At 37.8% G+C, this 17,171-nt stretch overlaps 1 protein-coding gene across 9 annotated transcripts in view; it reads left to right on the plus strand.

Moving 5' to 3' along the window:
* The window catches only part of si:ch211-285f17.1 (sickle tail protein homolog), a 150,940-nt gene that overhangs the window by 67,054 nt on the left and 66,715 nt on the right, over positions 1-17,171 (plus strand). For 8 of the 9 annotated variants that reach the window (XM_056254172.1, XM_056254168.1, XM_056254171.1 and 5 more), the window contains exon 2: positions 15,089-15,381. In XM_056254172.1, the coding sequence (XP_056110147.1) occupies positions 15,089-15,381 (293 nt within the window). Of the gene's footprint in view, positions 1-13,060; positions 13,301-15,088; positions 15,382-17,171 lie in introns of those variants that run through there. The other variant, XM_056254173.1, reaches the window with a different exon arrangement.

The following is a 17,171-nucleotide window of genomic DNA, read 5'->3' on the forward strand; positions in this document are numbered from 1 at the left end:
ATGCTAATGACGCCTTATCTTTCTCCGCTTTATAATCAGCTGTTAGCACGAATGTACAAAATCGCACTGCATGGATTGGTCTTAATTCAACAGATACATTTTGGATGTCTGCATTGAGGGTAATTTCACTGGAAAAAGCTTACTGGCTGCTAGGAAGGATGTGATTTTCCATAAGGCCTATTGGGCTGTGGTTACACGATTTTTCGTTTTCATGCGACTGGAATGTGTCTGGGCCGTAAATATGTTTGCAGGCAGTTGAATGAACTAGGTGAAACTTGACATGCATGGATATATTAATGCATCTGGCCAGTAACATCACTATGAGACGGTGCAGAGAAGGAATCCAAATTCACTTTAAAGTATCTTTATTGTCATCATGAACTCTGGTCTCTCTTTTGGTGCCAGAGCCTCTGATATGTTCTGATAAGTGAGTCTAGCTAGATGAAGTGGAATAAAGAAAGCCACTTTGGGTTTGTTTATGCAGTGCCTAAACCTCCTCCTCTGGAAATATAACAGACTTGAGTTATGGGCAGACCAAGAAAATGTAGGGATGCATGATATATTGGTCGGTTAGACCAATTCTATTATTGTAAATATTTGTTCTTAGTATTTTCATTTATGGTCTAATATATATCCATTTCGTATATACATATTGGCGAATGTTAAATATTTAATTGTTCATGCTCATTTATTTGGACATATGTTACAAATAGCATGGAATTTATTGTATATAATATTGATAGATGACCGTTTTAATGTTTAAATATATATCTTTAATAAAGTATAGATAATTGTAATACCAGAAAAATCATACTACTTGGTATTTTGTATAATATTTAGGCTATTTTATAAATAGTATGTATTGGATATTGGCTATACAATATTATCAAATTATAAGATTTTAATATCGGGGCATAAATTTGATAAAGTTTTAAAGTTTGTTGTGTGTTAAGTCTTTCTCTTAAAGGCCCACTGAAGTTCAATGGAACCCGCAGCTTTGTATGATGCGTTGACATAATTTCCACTGAAACAGGAAGCTAAGGGGAGACATATTGAATGGCTCCTTCCCCTTTTCAAATAGCCAATAGCATTTAGTTTACCTCAATCGTATACTTGACAGCATCATGGAAGCGAATCCGAGTGCTGATGATACGTTGGATTCAGTAGAGGTGTGAATAAATTCTAGCCATTTCATTCTTAAACGTATAGTTTGAAAATGGAAAAAAAATCGAGCATTTGTGAAACCGAACACACTTCTCCAAACCATATTGCTCTGTGACACGTCAACGGTCGCTTAGGCCAGGTGGTATTTATAGCATAGGTTGCGGGACGCTTTAGATTCTAGAGAGCATTTGATTGGACAGAAGATGTGATGAGAATCTGAAGTCCGCAGTGATGTAATAATCCGTGATCCATTAGCGGAAGTTGTACGTTTTTAATGCTTATATCTCCTAAATGCGAATTTTATCATTGTTTTGGAACAGGCCAGCTTATTCATAACCTTAAGGCTAACATATTAATACTTTTAATACATTTTGATTTCAGGGGGCCTTTAAAAATAAAGCTTCTACAATTGTTCTTTGCAGCATTATTTGTTTTTTTGTGGAACCCAAAATGATTCTTCTATTGTTCCATGCGTTAAGAACTTATTCATTTGCAATTGTAACCTATAATTTAGAGAATGTTGGATATAACTGTAACGTTGTGTGGTTGTTTCAAGGAAGTGCACGAAGTTAATGAGTCAAACGAAACAGTCTTTTAATAAGCAATGTAAACACGCAGTAGAATTGGAGTAACAACTACACAATCACATTAACAAACAATATACGACAAAGGAACTAAGGAATCTAAGTGTATATATGTAATGTAGGCCAGTAAGAGCGGTGCATATAAAGAATAGAATAGAAGCGTAACCCTGACAATAACAGGAGAGCAAAAACAAGTATAAAACTATATTGTTGCAATAACCAGTCACAAACCAGCACTAGAATCATAGCTCACTTTTGTGGTCTTAACACTAAAACCATTCCCTTTTCCATCTGTTGTTCTTCAGATTTTCAGGTAGAGCTTTATAATGTGTTGTGATTTGACTCTGATAGGGGGGATGATGGGAAAAAGATTCAGTATAAGGCAGAACATCTTTCCCACACCTCTCCCTTGTCCACCCCATTCTTTTACACATGCTGCACTTGTCATTTTGCACGTTGAGAGCTTATCCTGGCAGCTGCCGCATGCGTTGAGTGGAAATGCATCTTCACCTCTCCTCCTTTCTGTCTGTTATTCTTCATCAGTAGTTGAAAATGGATGGAAGCAAATGCTTTATAGATTCACAATGGTGCAGATCAGCGGGAGCACAACAGATGCTTTAAAAGAGAAAGAGTGCTTGCAGTGTTTGTTTTGTTATGCAGTAAATAGAGGAAAACACAAAAACATTTCACACATGAATTTATTATCCCTTCAAATCTCTTCTGGAAATGTCACTTTTGACTTTTGCTCAATTGGAGATTTGCTCCAGGGTTTGGGTGAGTCCACAGGTCTTCCGACATCTCTGTCTACAGGTCATGCAATATTCTGAATGTGCTTTGAATTGAAGGAAGAGGGAAAGCCTTAGGAAAATGTAAACAATAGAAGTAGCGACGGGACACATGACTCCTCCACCCTGCCTGTTCCTCCGATGTTTTTCCTGCACTCCACCAGCACTCCACAAATGAAAGTTTACCGCCCGTCTTCCTCTTCCGAACTTAGCATTCAACAGTGGCCAAACAACAAACCGTCACAATAACATGTTTTCCAATAACAACCAATGTGACCTTGTCGCACAAACCACTCATGTAGTACAATAATGAAATTTAGTTTTAAAATGATTGATAGAAACAGGGTTGTTTTGTTTAGATGTATTGTGGGAAATTTGATTTGATTGTGATCGTGTGAGTTTTGACTTAAAGACTCAAACAGTTCTCCTTAGCTGGACTGATGTGGTTCTTCATTAAGTGACATCAGACATAGGCATCCATTACACACACCCAATGGCTCAGATAATTTTGGGAGCACGCACCCCATGAACACAGACACATACAAAAACAAGCCTTGCAAGTCATTTTCCCCACCCAATTCATTCGGATGTTTGTTTGGGATCAGTATATTTTTTAAAGAAATTAATTATTTTATTCAGCAAGAATGCATTAAATTGTAAAGGCATTTATAATGTTAAGAAAGACTATTAAAAAAGCATATTAGAATGATTTCTGAAAGATCATGTGACACTGAAGACTGGAGTAAATTCGGCTTAAAATAGAACAATTATTTTAATTCTCTGATAATCTTCCTATTTACTGTAGCGATGCCCTTTATATTTATATATATATAAATAAATCATTATTTTGAGTTTGACCTTTGAAATGGTAGATCCAGTTAACAAAACTGTCCTTGTGAACGATTCATTCACGAATCAAACTGATCTGCTTCTCAAATTCAACTAGAGAGCATTATCAGTGATGAAAGCTTCATTTTCAGTCTGTTTGTATGAGTATATTGATATGTACTATTTTCAATTATATCAATGATATGTGTCATTTTTTTAAGCTTGAATGGCAGCCAGCGACCATTCAAAGCATCTGTGTGTGTATGAATGAATTGTATGAATTGATCTGTATTCTGAGAAGATGCAGTTTGATGTCATAAACAAAATGATGCTTTGTAATGTAGTAAATGTGTGTTTTATAACTCCTAATCTTGTGATGATGTTGACATTTACGTTAATCAGATTTGCATCACATGGGCATTAAGAGATGATGTGCGTCTGCTCTAGTGCTCTCTGCCTGTGACTTTCGGGACACTTAATCTGGATAGTGAGAAACTGGATCAGGGTTAAAAAGGACGGGAATCTGGATTGGGGACAGTGATCTTGAGCCTGTAGCGCTTGATCATTCTCTAACACTAATTTGACTTAATTCGTCAAGCTTTGACTGGCCTCAAATGTTTTTGTGTCATACAGACAGTGTATTTTAGCCCTGTGCTCTTGTGTATGAGTGTGTAGCTGGTCCTGCAGCATTACAGCACTGACATGCCTCAGTGCTGATGACATCGTCCAACTGGGAGGCAGCCTAGCAGGGGTGATGTCATAGACAGCGAATCAGATCATTTGCTGCAGCCTTCATCCATTAGAGAAATTAGTGTTTTGTATCTTTGCCCTCCGTCCTTCTTGCATCCCATCTTTCTAACCTCACTGCTTACCTCCCATTTTGTATCTTCCCTTCCTTTTTCTGTAATGCGTTATTTTGTCCCCTAAACCAGTTTTTCCCAGCCTGATCTGCCTCTGGCCGGGACATAAATCTAATTCTGCCATTATAGTTATTTTTTTCTCTGCATAATGCTGTGGAATAGACACATCAAAGTTTTTAAACTGCTCATCAATTGTGTTATTCAACCGTTTATGATAGTTCAATAGTTTATGAGTGTCTGTGCAAAGCTGGAAGACATTTTGATGTGACATCTAAAGAAATCGCTTTGCCAGATGCATGTGCTTGTTGTAAACCTTATAAACACTTGAGGGCGCCAGAGTTGAAACAAGATAATTGAGAATGTAGAAGTCCAGCGGCCTCAAAAAGTATTTAAACACTTAAAGGGATAGTTCGCCCAAAAATGAACGTTTTGTCATCATTTACTCACCCTCAAGAAGTTCGAGTTTTTTTTACTTCTGTTGAACATAAATTATGACAATTTTAATTTTGGGGTGAACTATCCCTTTAAGAAAATGTATCAGTGTCATTGCTTTAAATATCAATTTTCAAGAAATTTTTTCAATCAAAAGTTTGTCAGGTGAATATTGAGTATGTGAACTGTGACATCCATGCATTTTTTTTTTTTTTTATAACTTGTACAGACTATACAGGAATGTGTTTGCGTGGTCACATAAAGCCATGCTCACTTTCTCTCTGATTTCTTTTTCCTCAGTCATTAGTCACGACTGTTAAAAGCTGGTATGTTCTCTCTTGGAGTGTTTTTAAGGGTTTCTGACCACTGTCTTGGATGAAATCAGTGTGTTGGGGTCTGTAGTGCTGCTCTGTGTGGGAAACAGTTTCTGTAATCTGCAAAAGTTTGAAAGACTTTGTGTACACATTGAGGAAATGAGAGGGAGACTTTGAGATGTTTTCATTTGGCCAGATGTTAATGACATACTAAAAACTTGATTTCTGAGATGAATGATGATGTGGGATTTGTGTGTTTATGTGTGTTTCTACACTATATAAAGTTTTAAAGCACATGAGTCTGCCCCCGTTGTTTTACCCCTCCATTTTGTGTCATGTTGCGATAGCTCTCAGATTCTGCAGACTTCTTCCCTTATACTTTGTTCTTTCTGTTTATCCAGGAAAGAGCACATACTTTAAAGGTCACTTTAGAGCCAGGGGTGTGATGAAGGTGTGACAGCGGGTGTAGTGCTATGGGCCAAATTGGTCATCACTTACTCACCCCATGACTTATGACCTGTATGACTTTCTATCCTCACAAAGCAAATGTTTTGAAGAATGTTCACTGCTCTTTTTTAATGTATTTTAATGTAATTGTAAAATTGTGTTATTTTTCCCATCTGAAGAATATGCATTAATAATAATAACATCATCAATTATAATCATCATCATTATTTTAAAATTCCATTCCTTTTACCATTATAATTATTTATTTGTATTATTGTTTGGTATGTTCAAATTACCACAAATTGCATACTGCACATTATTCTATAGTAAACGTGTACAGTTTGTATAAAGAACCTTCTGAGGGCCCCAGCATTTACCTAAACATTGAGATGTGGCCATGCGGGACAGTACCAGTTTAATGAAGAGTGTGAGACGGTGAGGTGCAGTCATGTCTGAATAAGAGCACTGACATTTGAAGGTGCTTATCTAGCTTTATAGCGGCGAAAGGATTCTAATCACATTTTAATAAAGCCGTTTCAGCACTGTTTTATTGAAACAAAAAATGTAATTTGGCAAAGCCCATGAACAAAATGAAAAAAAACTAGACTGTGATGTGTGGATGTGTGTGATGAAGATGATGTGTGTTTCTGTGTTCACTCAACCGTATTCCGTACATTATTGTCTATCTCTGGTCAGACAGACAGCTGTATCCCTGCCAGGACAGACTCCTGTGAATTCTCAACTGATAGACAGACAGAATGACTTTGGCGGCTTTCTACAGTATACCCATGATGTAGCACTTCCTACTTTATCTTCTTCATTTCTCCTGTCTTCTCTTTTTCTGTCTGTATCTCTCTAACACACACACACACACACACACACACACACACACACACACACACACCTTGGGATGTCTCTTCTCCAGCTGTGCGAGGAATGATCCATGGATTCATTCTGCCAAATATAATCAAGATGCAATTCTCACAACTAGTGTGTGTGTGTGTGTGTGTGTGTGTGTGTGTGTGTGTGTGTCTCCCTCATCTCCTCTCCTCATGGTGCCGCAAGTCTCTTTGTTGGCAGGGCGACCGTTGACACGGAGACAAACACACAGCCCAGAGCTCCTTTATTCACTTTATTAAGGGAAAGGGTCAGTCATGGCCAACTGCGCAGTAACTCACTCAAACTGTCATGTAATGCACTTATGGAAACAAAACCCTAAAACTACACAATGCAATAAACCGTGTATCATAATTTAGAACAAAAACTATTCCGAATACACTGTCACTTCTCGTAGTATCAAGAAACTTTATTAGTGCGCTACACTTTGAGTCAATAGAGTTCCCTCTTATGGCCACTTCCCATACAACACTGAATTATGCCATATAGACTGATTACTGCGATTACAGACAGACAGAGGGACAAGATAGATAGATAGATAGATAGATAGATAGATAGATAGATAGATAGATAGATAGATAGATAGATAGATAGATAGATAGATAGATAGATAGATAGATAGATAGATAGATAGATAGATAGATAGATAGATAGATAGATAGATAGATAGATAGATAGATAGATAGATAGATAGATAGATAGATAGATAGATACCCCAAACTTTTTAGTGGTAGCGTAGATGTTCTTGGTGACATTTTTATCTCTTGTACCCTTTTTAGAGTTAAAATTTTTAGGCTTATACATATAAGGGCATTACAGTAAAGTGGATGAATAAGACCATAATCTGATAACTCTGGCTGAACTCTGACACTGTTATCCGGTTATACTCTTCTGCTTGCTTATCAAAAGAGCACTTCCACTGTAAACAGACACTGGAGGCTGAAAGCTGAACTCTTCCTGTGAGAGAGGCAAACATTTCACCAGGCTGTGTTCTAGCACCATTACAGCATCACAAACTTCTTTATTTACAGTAGAAGGCTCTTATTAAATAAATCAGGACACTCGCCTGCACACATGCAGGAACACACTTTCTTTACTCCACACCTGTTTTACAGACGCCTATAAATGTGTGTGTATGTGAAGAGGTCTGCAGATCGTAAACTTTCAGCAGGAAAAACATCTGCTCTCTTTTACTTCAGACTTTGCTCTATAGTAGTCAACTGGTTATAATGCCAACATACAATATAAAGCAAGCAAATAATCCAAAATTGCTGAATGTAATAGTTATTCAAAATATCACGAAAAAGAACAAAAATTAACATGAAATAGTAAATTATTATTTTTTATTCTAATTAACTTATTGATTTATTGGCAGATCATTTTGAAATAGCTAGATATATTAAAGGAAATAGAAAAATAATAGCCAATAAATCAGTCTAGCTCTACTTTAATTGGATGTATGTATGCATGCCTGTATGTATGTATGAATGTATATGTACGTGCAGTATTAGTGTAAATGTGTATGTATGTGTATGTGTGTATGTATGAGTGTATATATACACTCACCTAAAGGATTATTAGGAACACCTGTTCAATTTCTCATTAATGCAATTATCTAATCAACATCACATGGAAGTTTCTTCAATGCATTTAGGGGTGTGGTCCTGGTCAAGACAATCTCCTGAACTCCAAACTGAATGTCAGAATGGGAAAGAAAGGTGATTTAAGCAATTTTGAGCGTGGCATGGTTGTTGGTGCCAGACGGGCCAGTCTGAGTATTTCACAATCTGCTCAGTAACTGGGATTTTCCTGCACAACCATTTCTAGGGTTTACAAAGAATGGTGTGAAAAGGTAAAGACATCCAGTATGCGGCAGTCCTGTGGGCGAAAATGCCTTGTTGATGCTAGAGGTCAGAGGAGAATGGGCCGACTGATTCAAGCTGATAGAAGAGCAACTTTGACTGAAATAACCACTCGTTACAACCGAGGTATGCAGCAAAGCATTTGTGAAGCCACAACACGCACAACCTTGAGGCGGATGGGCTACAACAGCAGAAGACCCCACCGGGTACCACTCATCTCCACTACAAATAGGAAAAAGAGGCTACAATTTGCAAGAGCTCACCAAAATTGGACAGTTGAAGATTGGAAAAATGTTGCCTGGTGTGATGAGTCTCGATTTCTGTTGAGACATTCAGATGGTAGAGTCAGAATTTGGCATAAACAGAATGAGAACATGGATCCATCATGCCTTGTTACCACTGTGCAGGCTGCTGGTGGTGGTGTAATGGTGTGGGGGATGTTTTCTTGGCACACTTTAGGCCCCTTAGTGCCAATTGGGCATTGTTTAAATGCCACGGCCTACCTGAGCATTGTTTCTGACCATGTCCATCCCTTTATGGCCACCATGTACCCATCCTCTGATGGCTACTTCCAGCAGGATAATGCACCATGTCACAAAGCTCGAATAATTTCAAATTGGTTTCTTGAACATGACAATGAGTTCACTGTACTAAAATGGCCCCCACAGTCACCAGATCTCAACCCAATAGAGCATCTTTGGGATGTGGTGGAACGGGAGCTTCGTGCCCTGGATGTGCATCCCACAAATCTCCATCAACTACAAGATGCATCCCTATCAATATGGGCCAACATTTCTAAAGAATGCTTTCAGCACCTTGTTGAATCAATGCCACGTAGAATTAAGGCAGTTCTGAAGGCGAAAGGGGGTCAAACACAGTATTAGTATGGTGTTCCTAATAATCCTTTAGGTGAGTGTATATATATATATAATGTACATGTGAAAATTGAAAATGTTCTGTTGATTTCCCAAGGAATTTGTCAGTGTCTCCTCTCCTGCCTTGGGCTTGCTAATGGCTGAGGGAACGAGATCATCTATGAGAACTTGCTGGAACAGAGCGAGTCAGATTTAATCTGGATAACAAATTGATGAAGGAGATAAAAACAGATTCCGCCTGAAGGCTCAGTGAATTCTTTGTATTGTCTTAAGGGTTTATCAGTCTCATTACCTGAACATGCTGCCATTGTGATCAGTGGAGAAGAGTCACACCCATATCACATTATCTTATTTTTGTATGCTATCATTATCCGATTAAAGTCAATTATTCAAGTAAAGGAAGATGCTGAAGATGAGCAGTACTTCTTGCCACCCTACACCTGACACTCATCCTAAAATTTGACAGTGATTGGCAGTTGGAATCCATCACACGGAAAGCCTCAGGGTTTTGGAGGAACTTAATTAGAGGTGTATAGAAAGTAAATAATCTGAGCGAGAGAGAGAGAGAGAGAGTAGAGTGTGTGTGTGTGCGTGCGTGCATGCATGTGTGTGTATGTGTGTGTGTGCGTGCGTGCGTGCGTGCGTGTGTGATTAGCACCACCAATTGGAATTGCAAAAATAATGATTTTTTCCAAACGTTTTTCATCACCTCTCATGTCTTCCATTGGTCAGTCAACATGATACCCCCGCCCCAAACTAATGCCATTGGTTGATGCAGTGTTGCTAAGTTGTGTTGGATACTCAAACAAATGTTTTGATGACAGTCAGTGTTTACACTTTAAAAAAAAAAATAAGTAAAAAAAAAAAATACTACAATTTTACAAGTAAACATTAGCTTGGTTTTATCTTATTAAACATAGCCTACTTTTTGAACAAATTAATAGTAGGGTGATCATATTATGTGAATTTCGCTTTGTGTGTGTGTGTGTGTATGATGCAAAATTGTGTGTAAGATTCATTTATCTTATTAAATGACACTATCATCCCTTAGTCAGTAACTGTCTGCAGTAATGCAATATCCCCAGCCACACAAAAGAGCACTGTCCAACCAGAAAGAGAGAGAGTGGATGGAGAGAGATGTACATTGTTTTTAAAAAGAGGAGATGAAAGTTCATGAGTGGGAGCACAGATACACATTCCTCCATAAATCCATTACTGAGCACAACCCTACACCACTGACCCCAAACGTACCAGGATACACACACATCTCCTAAAGACGCATGCCCTGTTCGGGTTACAGCTGAATGTCAGGCCACTGTGTCCTGTGACCAGGAATTGCAAGTTACAGGAGGTGAAGAAGACTGGAAGAGAAATAAAGAGTGTTTTTACAGGGGAAAGAGAGAGGGATGTGGTTAAACTTCCTCAGCATTGTTCAATGTGAGGTTTTTTTTATCGGAAGAGAAGGACTGTGTGGTTTGGGAGATGAGAATTGTGCTGTTTAGGCTTGTGGTTGGGGGAAAGTAAGCAGTGGGAATATGTGTGATTAGGAAGAGCTTAATCAACATATTGCAGAAGGTCACTGGTGCTTTGGCATGAGAGGTGCTAATGTTGATTATGGCTGGCTCTATGGATTTATTATGGCTGGTTTGATCAGTTGGTGGGTATTTGGGCATAATAGCTGGACAATTTTAATAGATTTAATGGGTTGGCTTTGGCGTTTGAAATGGAAGTATGACTAGAAGAGTTTGGTTAACTTCATGCACTGTATATAGAGATATTCTATGAAACGGGTACCTATTTAGAATATGTTATTTATGATTATTGTAGCATCTCAAGCTGAATATAAATTTTGTATTTTCTTCGTAATTGCTCCGACTTCAGTAGCAAGAGGCCAAAATTCCCCTTGCTCAAAATGGGCCCAGACTCCAACTGTCAAACGTTTTAAATGTAAAAAGTCACTTTACACCTATAACATGTTAGTAACATACTAAAGCATGCTATCAACACTTTACTAGCTACATGCTAACAATGCCTAGCAAGATTCTAAAACATGCTAGCAAGTAACATGTAAAAACATAAATGGCCTTAAAACAAAACTCAACTTTATCATCTAGTTTATTTTAATATATTGTGAGATATAATTATACAGCAGTATATTTAAAGTTTAAAGTCACAACACAATTAAATCAAATTTGAAGTTTTTAGCTTTTAGTATTAATATGTTACTGTTATCTATGTGCTCCAAAACAATGACTAAATTCGCATTTTGAAGATATAAGCATTCAAAACTTACAGTCTCTCACTTCCGCCAATATGGATCAATGATTTTGATGACATCATGCTTCTCATCAGATTGTCTGTCCAATCAAATGCTCTCTAGAATCTACAGTGTACCTCCCCCTAATAGACGCTGAAGCTGAGGCTAAAATTGGTCACTTGTTCACACGTCTACCATTTGGTAAATGGCACGTAGTGCACTATACGCTATACACTTTAACTTTTGTTATACACTAGTTCACCTTTGAAAGAATAGTATTGGAAAAGTTAATTTCTTTATAAAGAGAAAAATATGATGCTAACATGGTTGACACATAACCTGGGGAAACAGCTCCCTGTCTTATTATTACACATTATGTCAACTAAAATCTAAATTATGTTGACAGAAAATAAAGATCAAATGCCATCCTGCATAAATGTTGTTGCATTCATATATATATATGTATATTTTAATAATAGTACAACCTATTTAACAAACAGTACTTCTGTTGCTCATAGGTCTGTCAAATAAAACATAAGGTCTACCCTGATAAGGAATAGTCAGCTAACAAAAATCAACAATAAAAGACGTACAAGAGCGTACAAGAGTTTATTTCCTTTCCATGTGTTATGCATTAGCTTTCAGATCTGTCTGTCTGAGCTGACTGAACTTTTATGAATTACTCACTGAATGTGTTCACACAGAGACACAAATATTCTTGTCTTTTTGATAAAATGACAGGCTTGAATAGGATTATAGAAGATATATGAAACGTTTTAAAACACCCTTCATTGAATAATCTACTTGCTGTGGAGCAGCCGCCCCCATTCAGCTGTTGGAGGATTACAGTTCTCCCAATCACTTCACATTAGACACACTGTGTCAGGAAAGAAATGCTCTTCAAAACAGTAGTATTTGACTTGTATAGCCAGCAACAGGAAACATCACGAATAAGAGCACAACTGTTGCACTTTTAAACCAATAAGGGTACAAATCAAGTTATCTTTAGAAAAAAAAAATACAAATATTAGATAAACTGTAACATATAATAAAATTATCATAGCATGAAAATTAAATGGTTTTAAGCAAATCAAAATCTGTTATCTGTAACTTTTCAACCCTGTTGCCAAATTTATTTTTGGAAACATTTAAAACCCTTTTTTCCCTATGATTTATAAGAAGTATTTTATAAATTAAAGTCTTTCAATAACTATTAAATAGCATTTGTTGCCACATTATTTTGTACTGATTAATAACAAAATTTAGGCTCAACATGTGACCCTGTTACTTGCAACCCTGTGAATTAAAAATATTTTATTTAATTGTATTTTTAATTGTCTATTTATAAAAATTACACAATCATGCAAATATTGGTTTTAAACCATATTCAGCTGATCACAAAAAACGCCTAAGATGTCATAGAACATTTAGTTTCACTTCCTGACACCATTTTCTAATGGGTTAAGCACTTCCTTTCACTGACATGTTGTTGGAAAACAACAAAATCTTGTCTTATTTTCTTACTTTATTGAAAAGTGGCAGTATATAGAAAATATAGACAAGAAGGTTAACATATAGAAAGTAAATTATAATAAAAATGCAATTAAGAGAAGGAGAGAGGAAGTAAGGATCTAGCACCTGTTGGCGAGGGCCCCTCGCTAAGCTTTGCATGGGAACGTTAACGTCACCGTCACCTTTTTAGGTCTGGGAATGAGGACACACACACACACACACACACACACTCCCACACACTCAGCAATGCAGCGGGCTGTTTTCAATTGACAAGTTTCTAGAGTTGATCACGAGTGCTGAGAGTAATCCCGACTCCATTAAAGTAAACTGCTAAAGCGTCTTTCACTCATGTGAAAGGCTGTGGAATCTGGCCAACAGCTGTTCTCTACAGACAGACTCTCAAATTCAGTGTCTATAGGGTCATTGTATTGGAGAGCATGGCAGAACTTGGAGAAGAGAATAGGAAAGACTTGCCTGGGGAAGGTAAGGGCTGCGTGACACTAATGTAGACGTGATAAAGCAAGGTTGCAATAACAGGGTTGAATGTTGGCTGAATGAAACAGGATTTCTTGATTTTCTTGTTGACTTACTTTGAGATTGTGTGTACAAGTGTGTGTGTGTGTGTGTAGCTTAACAGTTATAAATAGACTTGATAGATTGCTGTCCTGTGACACTAGGGGTACGGGGGAGGAGGATGGGCTTCAGGACTTATCAGCCTTACACTCTTACATTTAATATTCAGTAATATTATTGATTTGACTGCATTGACACTATTGAATGAGAACAAAACTTGAACTGGATTGAGCTGGATGATGACACCACCTTTTTCTGCAGAGCTGCTTTATAGTTCATTTGACTTTGTTTCATAATTGACTCATTTTGCCAAATCAACGCTGTTATTGAACTGAACTGAATCAACATTGAAGTGATTTGAAGTGAATAGCGACACTATTGTCTTCTGAGAGCAGCTTATCTGAACTGAACTAATTTGATTTTTTATTAACTTTACACCGTTATTGAACTGAATCAAATCTGACTTCAGGTGAATAATGACACTATTGTCTTTTTTTAGAGCTGCTTTAAGCAGAATTGAATTCTGTTTGCACCATCGATCATTATTTTCCCGATTATCAACTTGAAGCTGCTTTGAAACAATCTCTATTGTATATAGCGGTATATAAACAAAGCTGAGTTGACTTGACAATTATATATATTTATTCAACTTTTGATGGGCTTTTTTAGACAACAGAACCTATTTCAAGGTTTGCGTTCTCGAGCCCCCAAACACTGTTGTTGTGCGAATGAGCGGGCCGGAGCGCATTAAGGGTTTTCTGTTAGAACGGTGTCGTGTAAGTTAATATCTAATGATCTTTGCAACGGAAGTGAATAGCTGGACAATAACTTTATTCTAGAGCTGCTGTAAAGCCAAAACAATCTCTGTTACTTTAATGTCCTATCACTGTAAAGCTGCTTTAAAACAATCTATTTTGTTAAAAGCGCTATATAAATGATGGTGACTTGACTTGACAACAGGAGTACTTTGGAGATTGAAAGTTAGCCTATGTTTCTCACCTGTAGAGATAACAATTAATCTCTTGGGGCTATATCTCAAAATCAGTGTAAGTACTCATTATTAAGAAAAAATTGCCCATGTTAGGTACAAACATCTGTGTGCCAGTTTCACAAAAGAAGGCAATACATCAGAGAGACAGGTCATTCCCAACAGTAGCTTTGCTGACACAGTCTTTTCTCCTCTGCACTTCTGCAATTCTTTTAGCGGCCATTACTCTGTAAAAACGCTAAACACGACTGAATGTGTTTGTGTTACTTTAGCATTCAATTTTATTCACCTCTAAGAAAGTGTTCTATAAACAGTACATTTAACTGTTTCAAATGATATTTGAAAATGTGCGTGACTTGTGGGTGTGTGTCACATTTGATATGAGTAAACAATCAGTGCTAGCATGCTGTGCAGTTAGCTTTGTTAGAACATGTTTGCTTCTTTCAGTTTTTGGAAACTTTAGCTTGGGGATGATCAACCTGACAGCTTTATTTAATAAACCACACTGTCCTGTTCTGACAACACTCCTTGAGAATCATCTGTCTGCCATATGTAAAAGTTTATTTAGCCTGTGTGTGTGTGTGTGTGTGTGTGTAAATACATGTGCATATTTATGTAACACCCATATGTAAAAATGAGGTCCACAAAAAAACTAAAACTTTCTCATATATTTCGCTAATCGTATCATTTCATCTCTTTTTTTCTCCCAGAGCCTCTGAAGGGTAATCTAAAGGTGACTTCCAGTGAAGACGCAGAGCACCTGACCCGTAAACAGCAGGTTGTCTCCACTAACAGCCCTGGTTTCCGCTGCGAACCCAAATCTGCCCGGGCAGGGGCTCCACGCAGACACACTGTGGGCGGAGCGCGCAGCTCACGGGAGATCCTGGCCATGCAGCCCTCAGATATGGACAAAAAACGAGAGGCCTTTTTGGAACATCTGAAGCAGAAGTACCCACACCACGCCTCCGCCATCATGGGCCATCAAGAAAGACTACGAGAACAGGTGAAGACCACCGTCGATACTGTTTGTTGTGACACTGTCGGCTTCAGAAGCCCAGACTTTGTTCACTAATGTATCGGATTTAAAGATAAGGTAGATGTGTGGAAAATGGAAATAGGTGTATTTAACATCATAAACAATGTTGAATGACAGATGAATGACAGCCCTGGGCTAAATCTCATTTTCTAACATTTGTTTGCCATAATAGCCACTTATACAATACTCTTTACAGAAAATTGAAGGCTAATAAAACGCCAACTCAAAATGACATGCATTTATAATCAAATAAAAGTTTGAGTCACTTTATTATAGCTTGCTAGTACTGGGTTGGACGTGCTTTTGCCTTCAAAACTGCCTTAATTCTTTGTCGCATAGATTCAACAAGGTGCTGGAAACATTCCTCAGATATTTTGGTCTATAATGACATGATAGCATCACGCAGTTGCTACAGATTTGTTGGCTGCACATCCATGATGCGAATCTCCCTTTCCACCACATCCCAAAGGTGCTCTATTGGATTCAGATCTGGTGACTGTGAAGGCCATTTGAGTATAGTGAACTCACAAAAGATGATTTGAGCTTTGTGACATGGCGCATTATCCTGCTGGAAGTAGCCATCAGAAAGAGGGTACACTGTGGTCATAAAGAGATAGACATGGTCATCAATAATACTCAGGTAGGCTGTGGCATTTAAACAATCCTCAGTTGGTACTAAGGGGCCTAAAGTGTTCCGAGAAAATATGCCCCATACCATTACACCACCAGCAGGAGCCTTAACCATTATTACAAAGCAGGATGGATCCATGTTTTTATATTGTTACTTTACAACAAATTCTGACCCTACTATCTGAATGTCGGATCAGAAATGGAGACTCATCAGACCAGGTAATGGTTTTCCAATGCTCTATTGTCCAATTTTGGGGAGCCTGTGAATTGTAGCCTCAATTTCCTGTTTTTAGCTGACAGGAGTGACCGTTGTGTCTTCGTCTGCTGTGTAGACCATCTGCTTCAAGGTTTGACGTGTTGTGGGTTCAGAGATTGTAACGGTTATTTGAGTTACTGTTGCCTTCCTATCAGCTTGAACCTTTCCATTCTCCTCTGACCTCTGGCATCAACATGGCATTTTCACCTACAGAACTGCCGCTCACTGTATATTTTCTCTTTTCGGATCATTCTCTGTAAACCTAGAGATGGTTGTGTAGTAGTAGATCAGTCCCAGTAGATCAGCAGTTTCTGAAATACTGTCTGGGACCAACAACCATGCAATGTTCAAAGTCACTTAAATCACCTTTCTTCCCCATTCTGAAGCTCAGTTTGTATCTCAGCAAATCGTCATGACAACGTCTACATGGCTAAATGCATTGAGTTGCTGCTATGTGATTGGCTGATGAGATATTTGTGTTAACAAGTAGTTGAACAGGTGTACTTAATAAAGTGGCCGGTGCGTGTATATCTGTGAATATCAGATTTGATAGGGTCTGTTCTAACTGGAAAAAAAAATAATTCTTTGCAAGATATCTTTTTTGGTATCTGTGGTGATGTGTATTTGTTTTCACCGCCATTACTTTTTCCCGCTGATGGTCATAAATATGATGTATGAGTGGAAAAATCACATGACTGAAACCGATGAATAGTAAAATATACAAACTATGAAAACAGTGCAAAGTATCACATGCAAAACAAGTATGGCATGTTGCAATACCAGGAAAAGAAAGTAAAAATGATAATTCGCTGCATCCCCCAGGGGGCGCTATGAGGCTTTCCCCAAAGCGACCCCTAGGGGACACAGTGAG

This window comes from Rhinichthys klamathensis, unplaced genomic scaffold (assembly GCF_029890125.1).
Source record: "Rhinichthys klamathensis goyatoka isolate OS25496 unplaced genomic scaffold, OSU_Roscu_1.1 h1tg000110l_1, whole genome shotgun sequence".
In the NCBI taxonomy this organism is placed as follows: domain Eukaryota; kingdom Metazoa; phylum Chordata; class Actinopteri; order Cypriniformes; family Leuciscidae; genus Rhinichthys; species Rhinichthys klamathensis.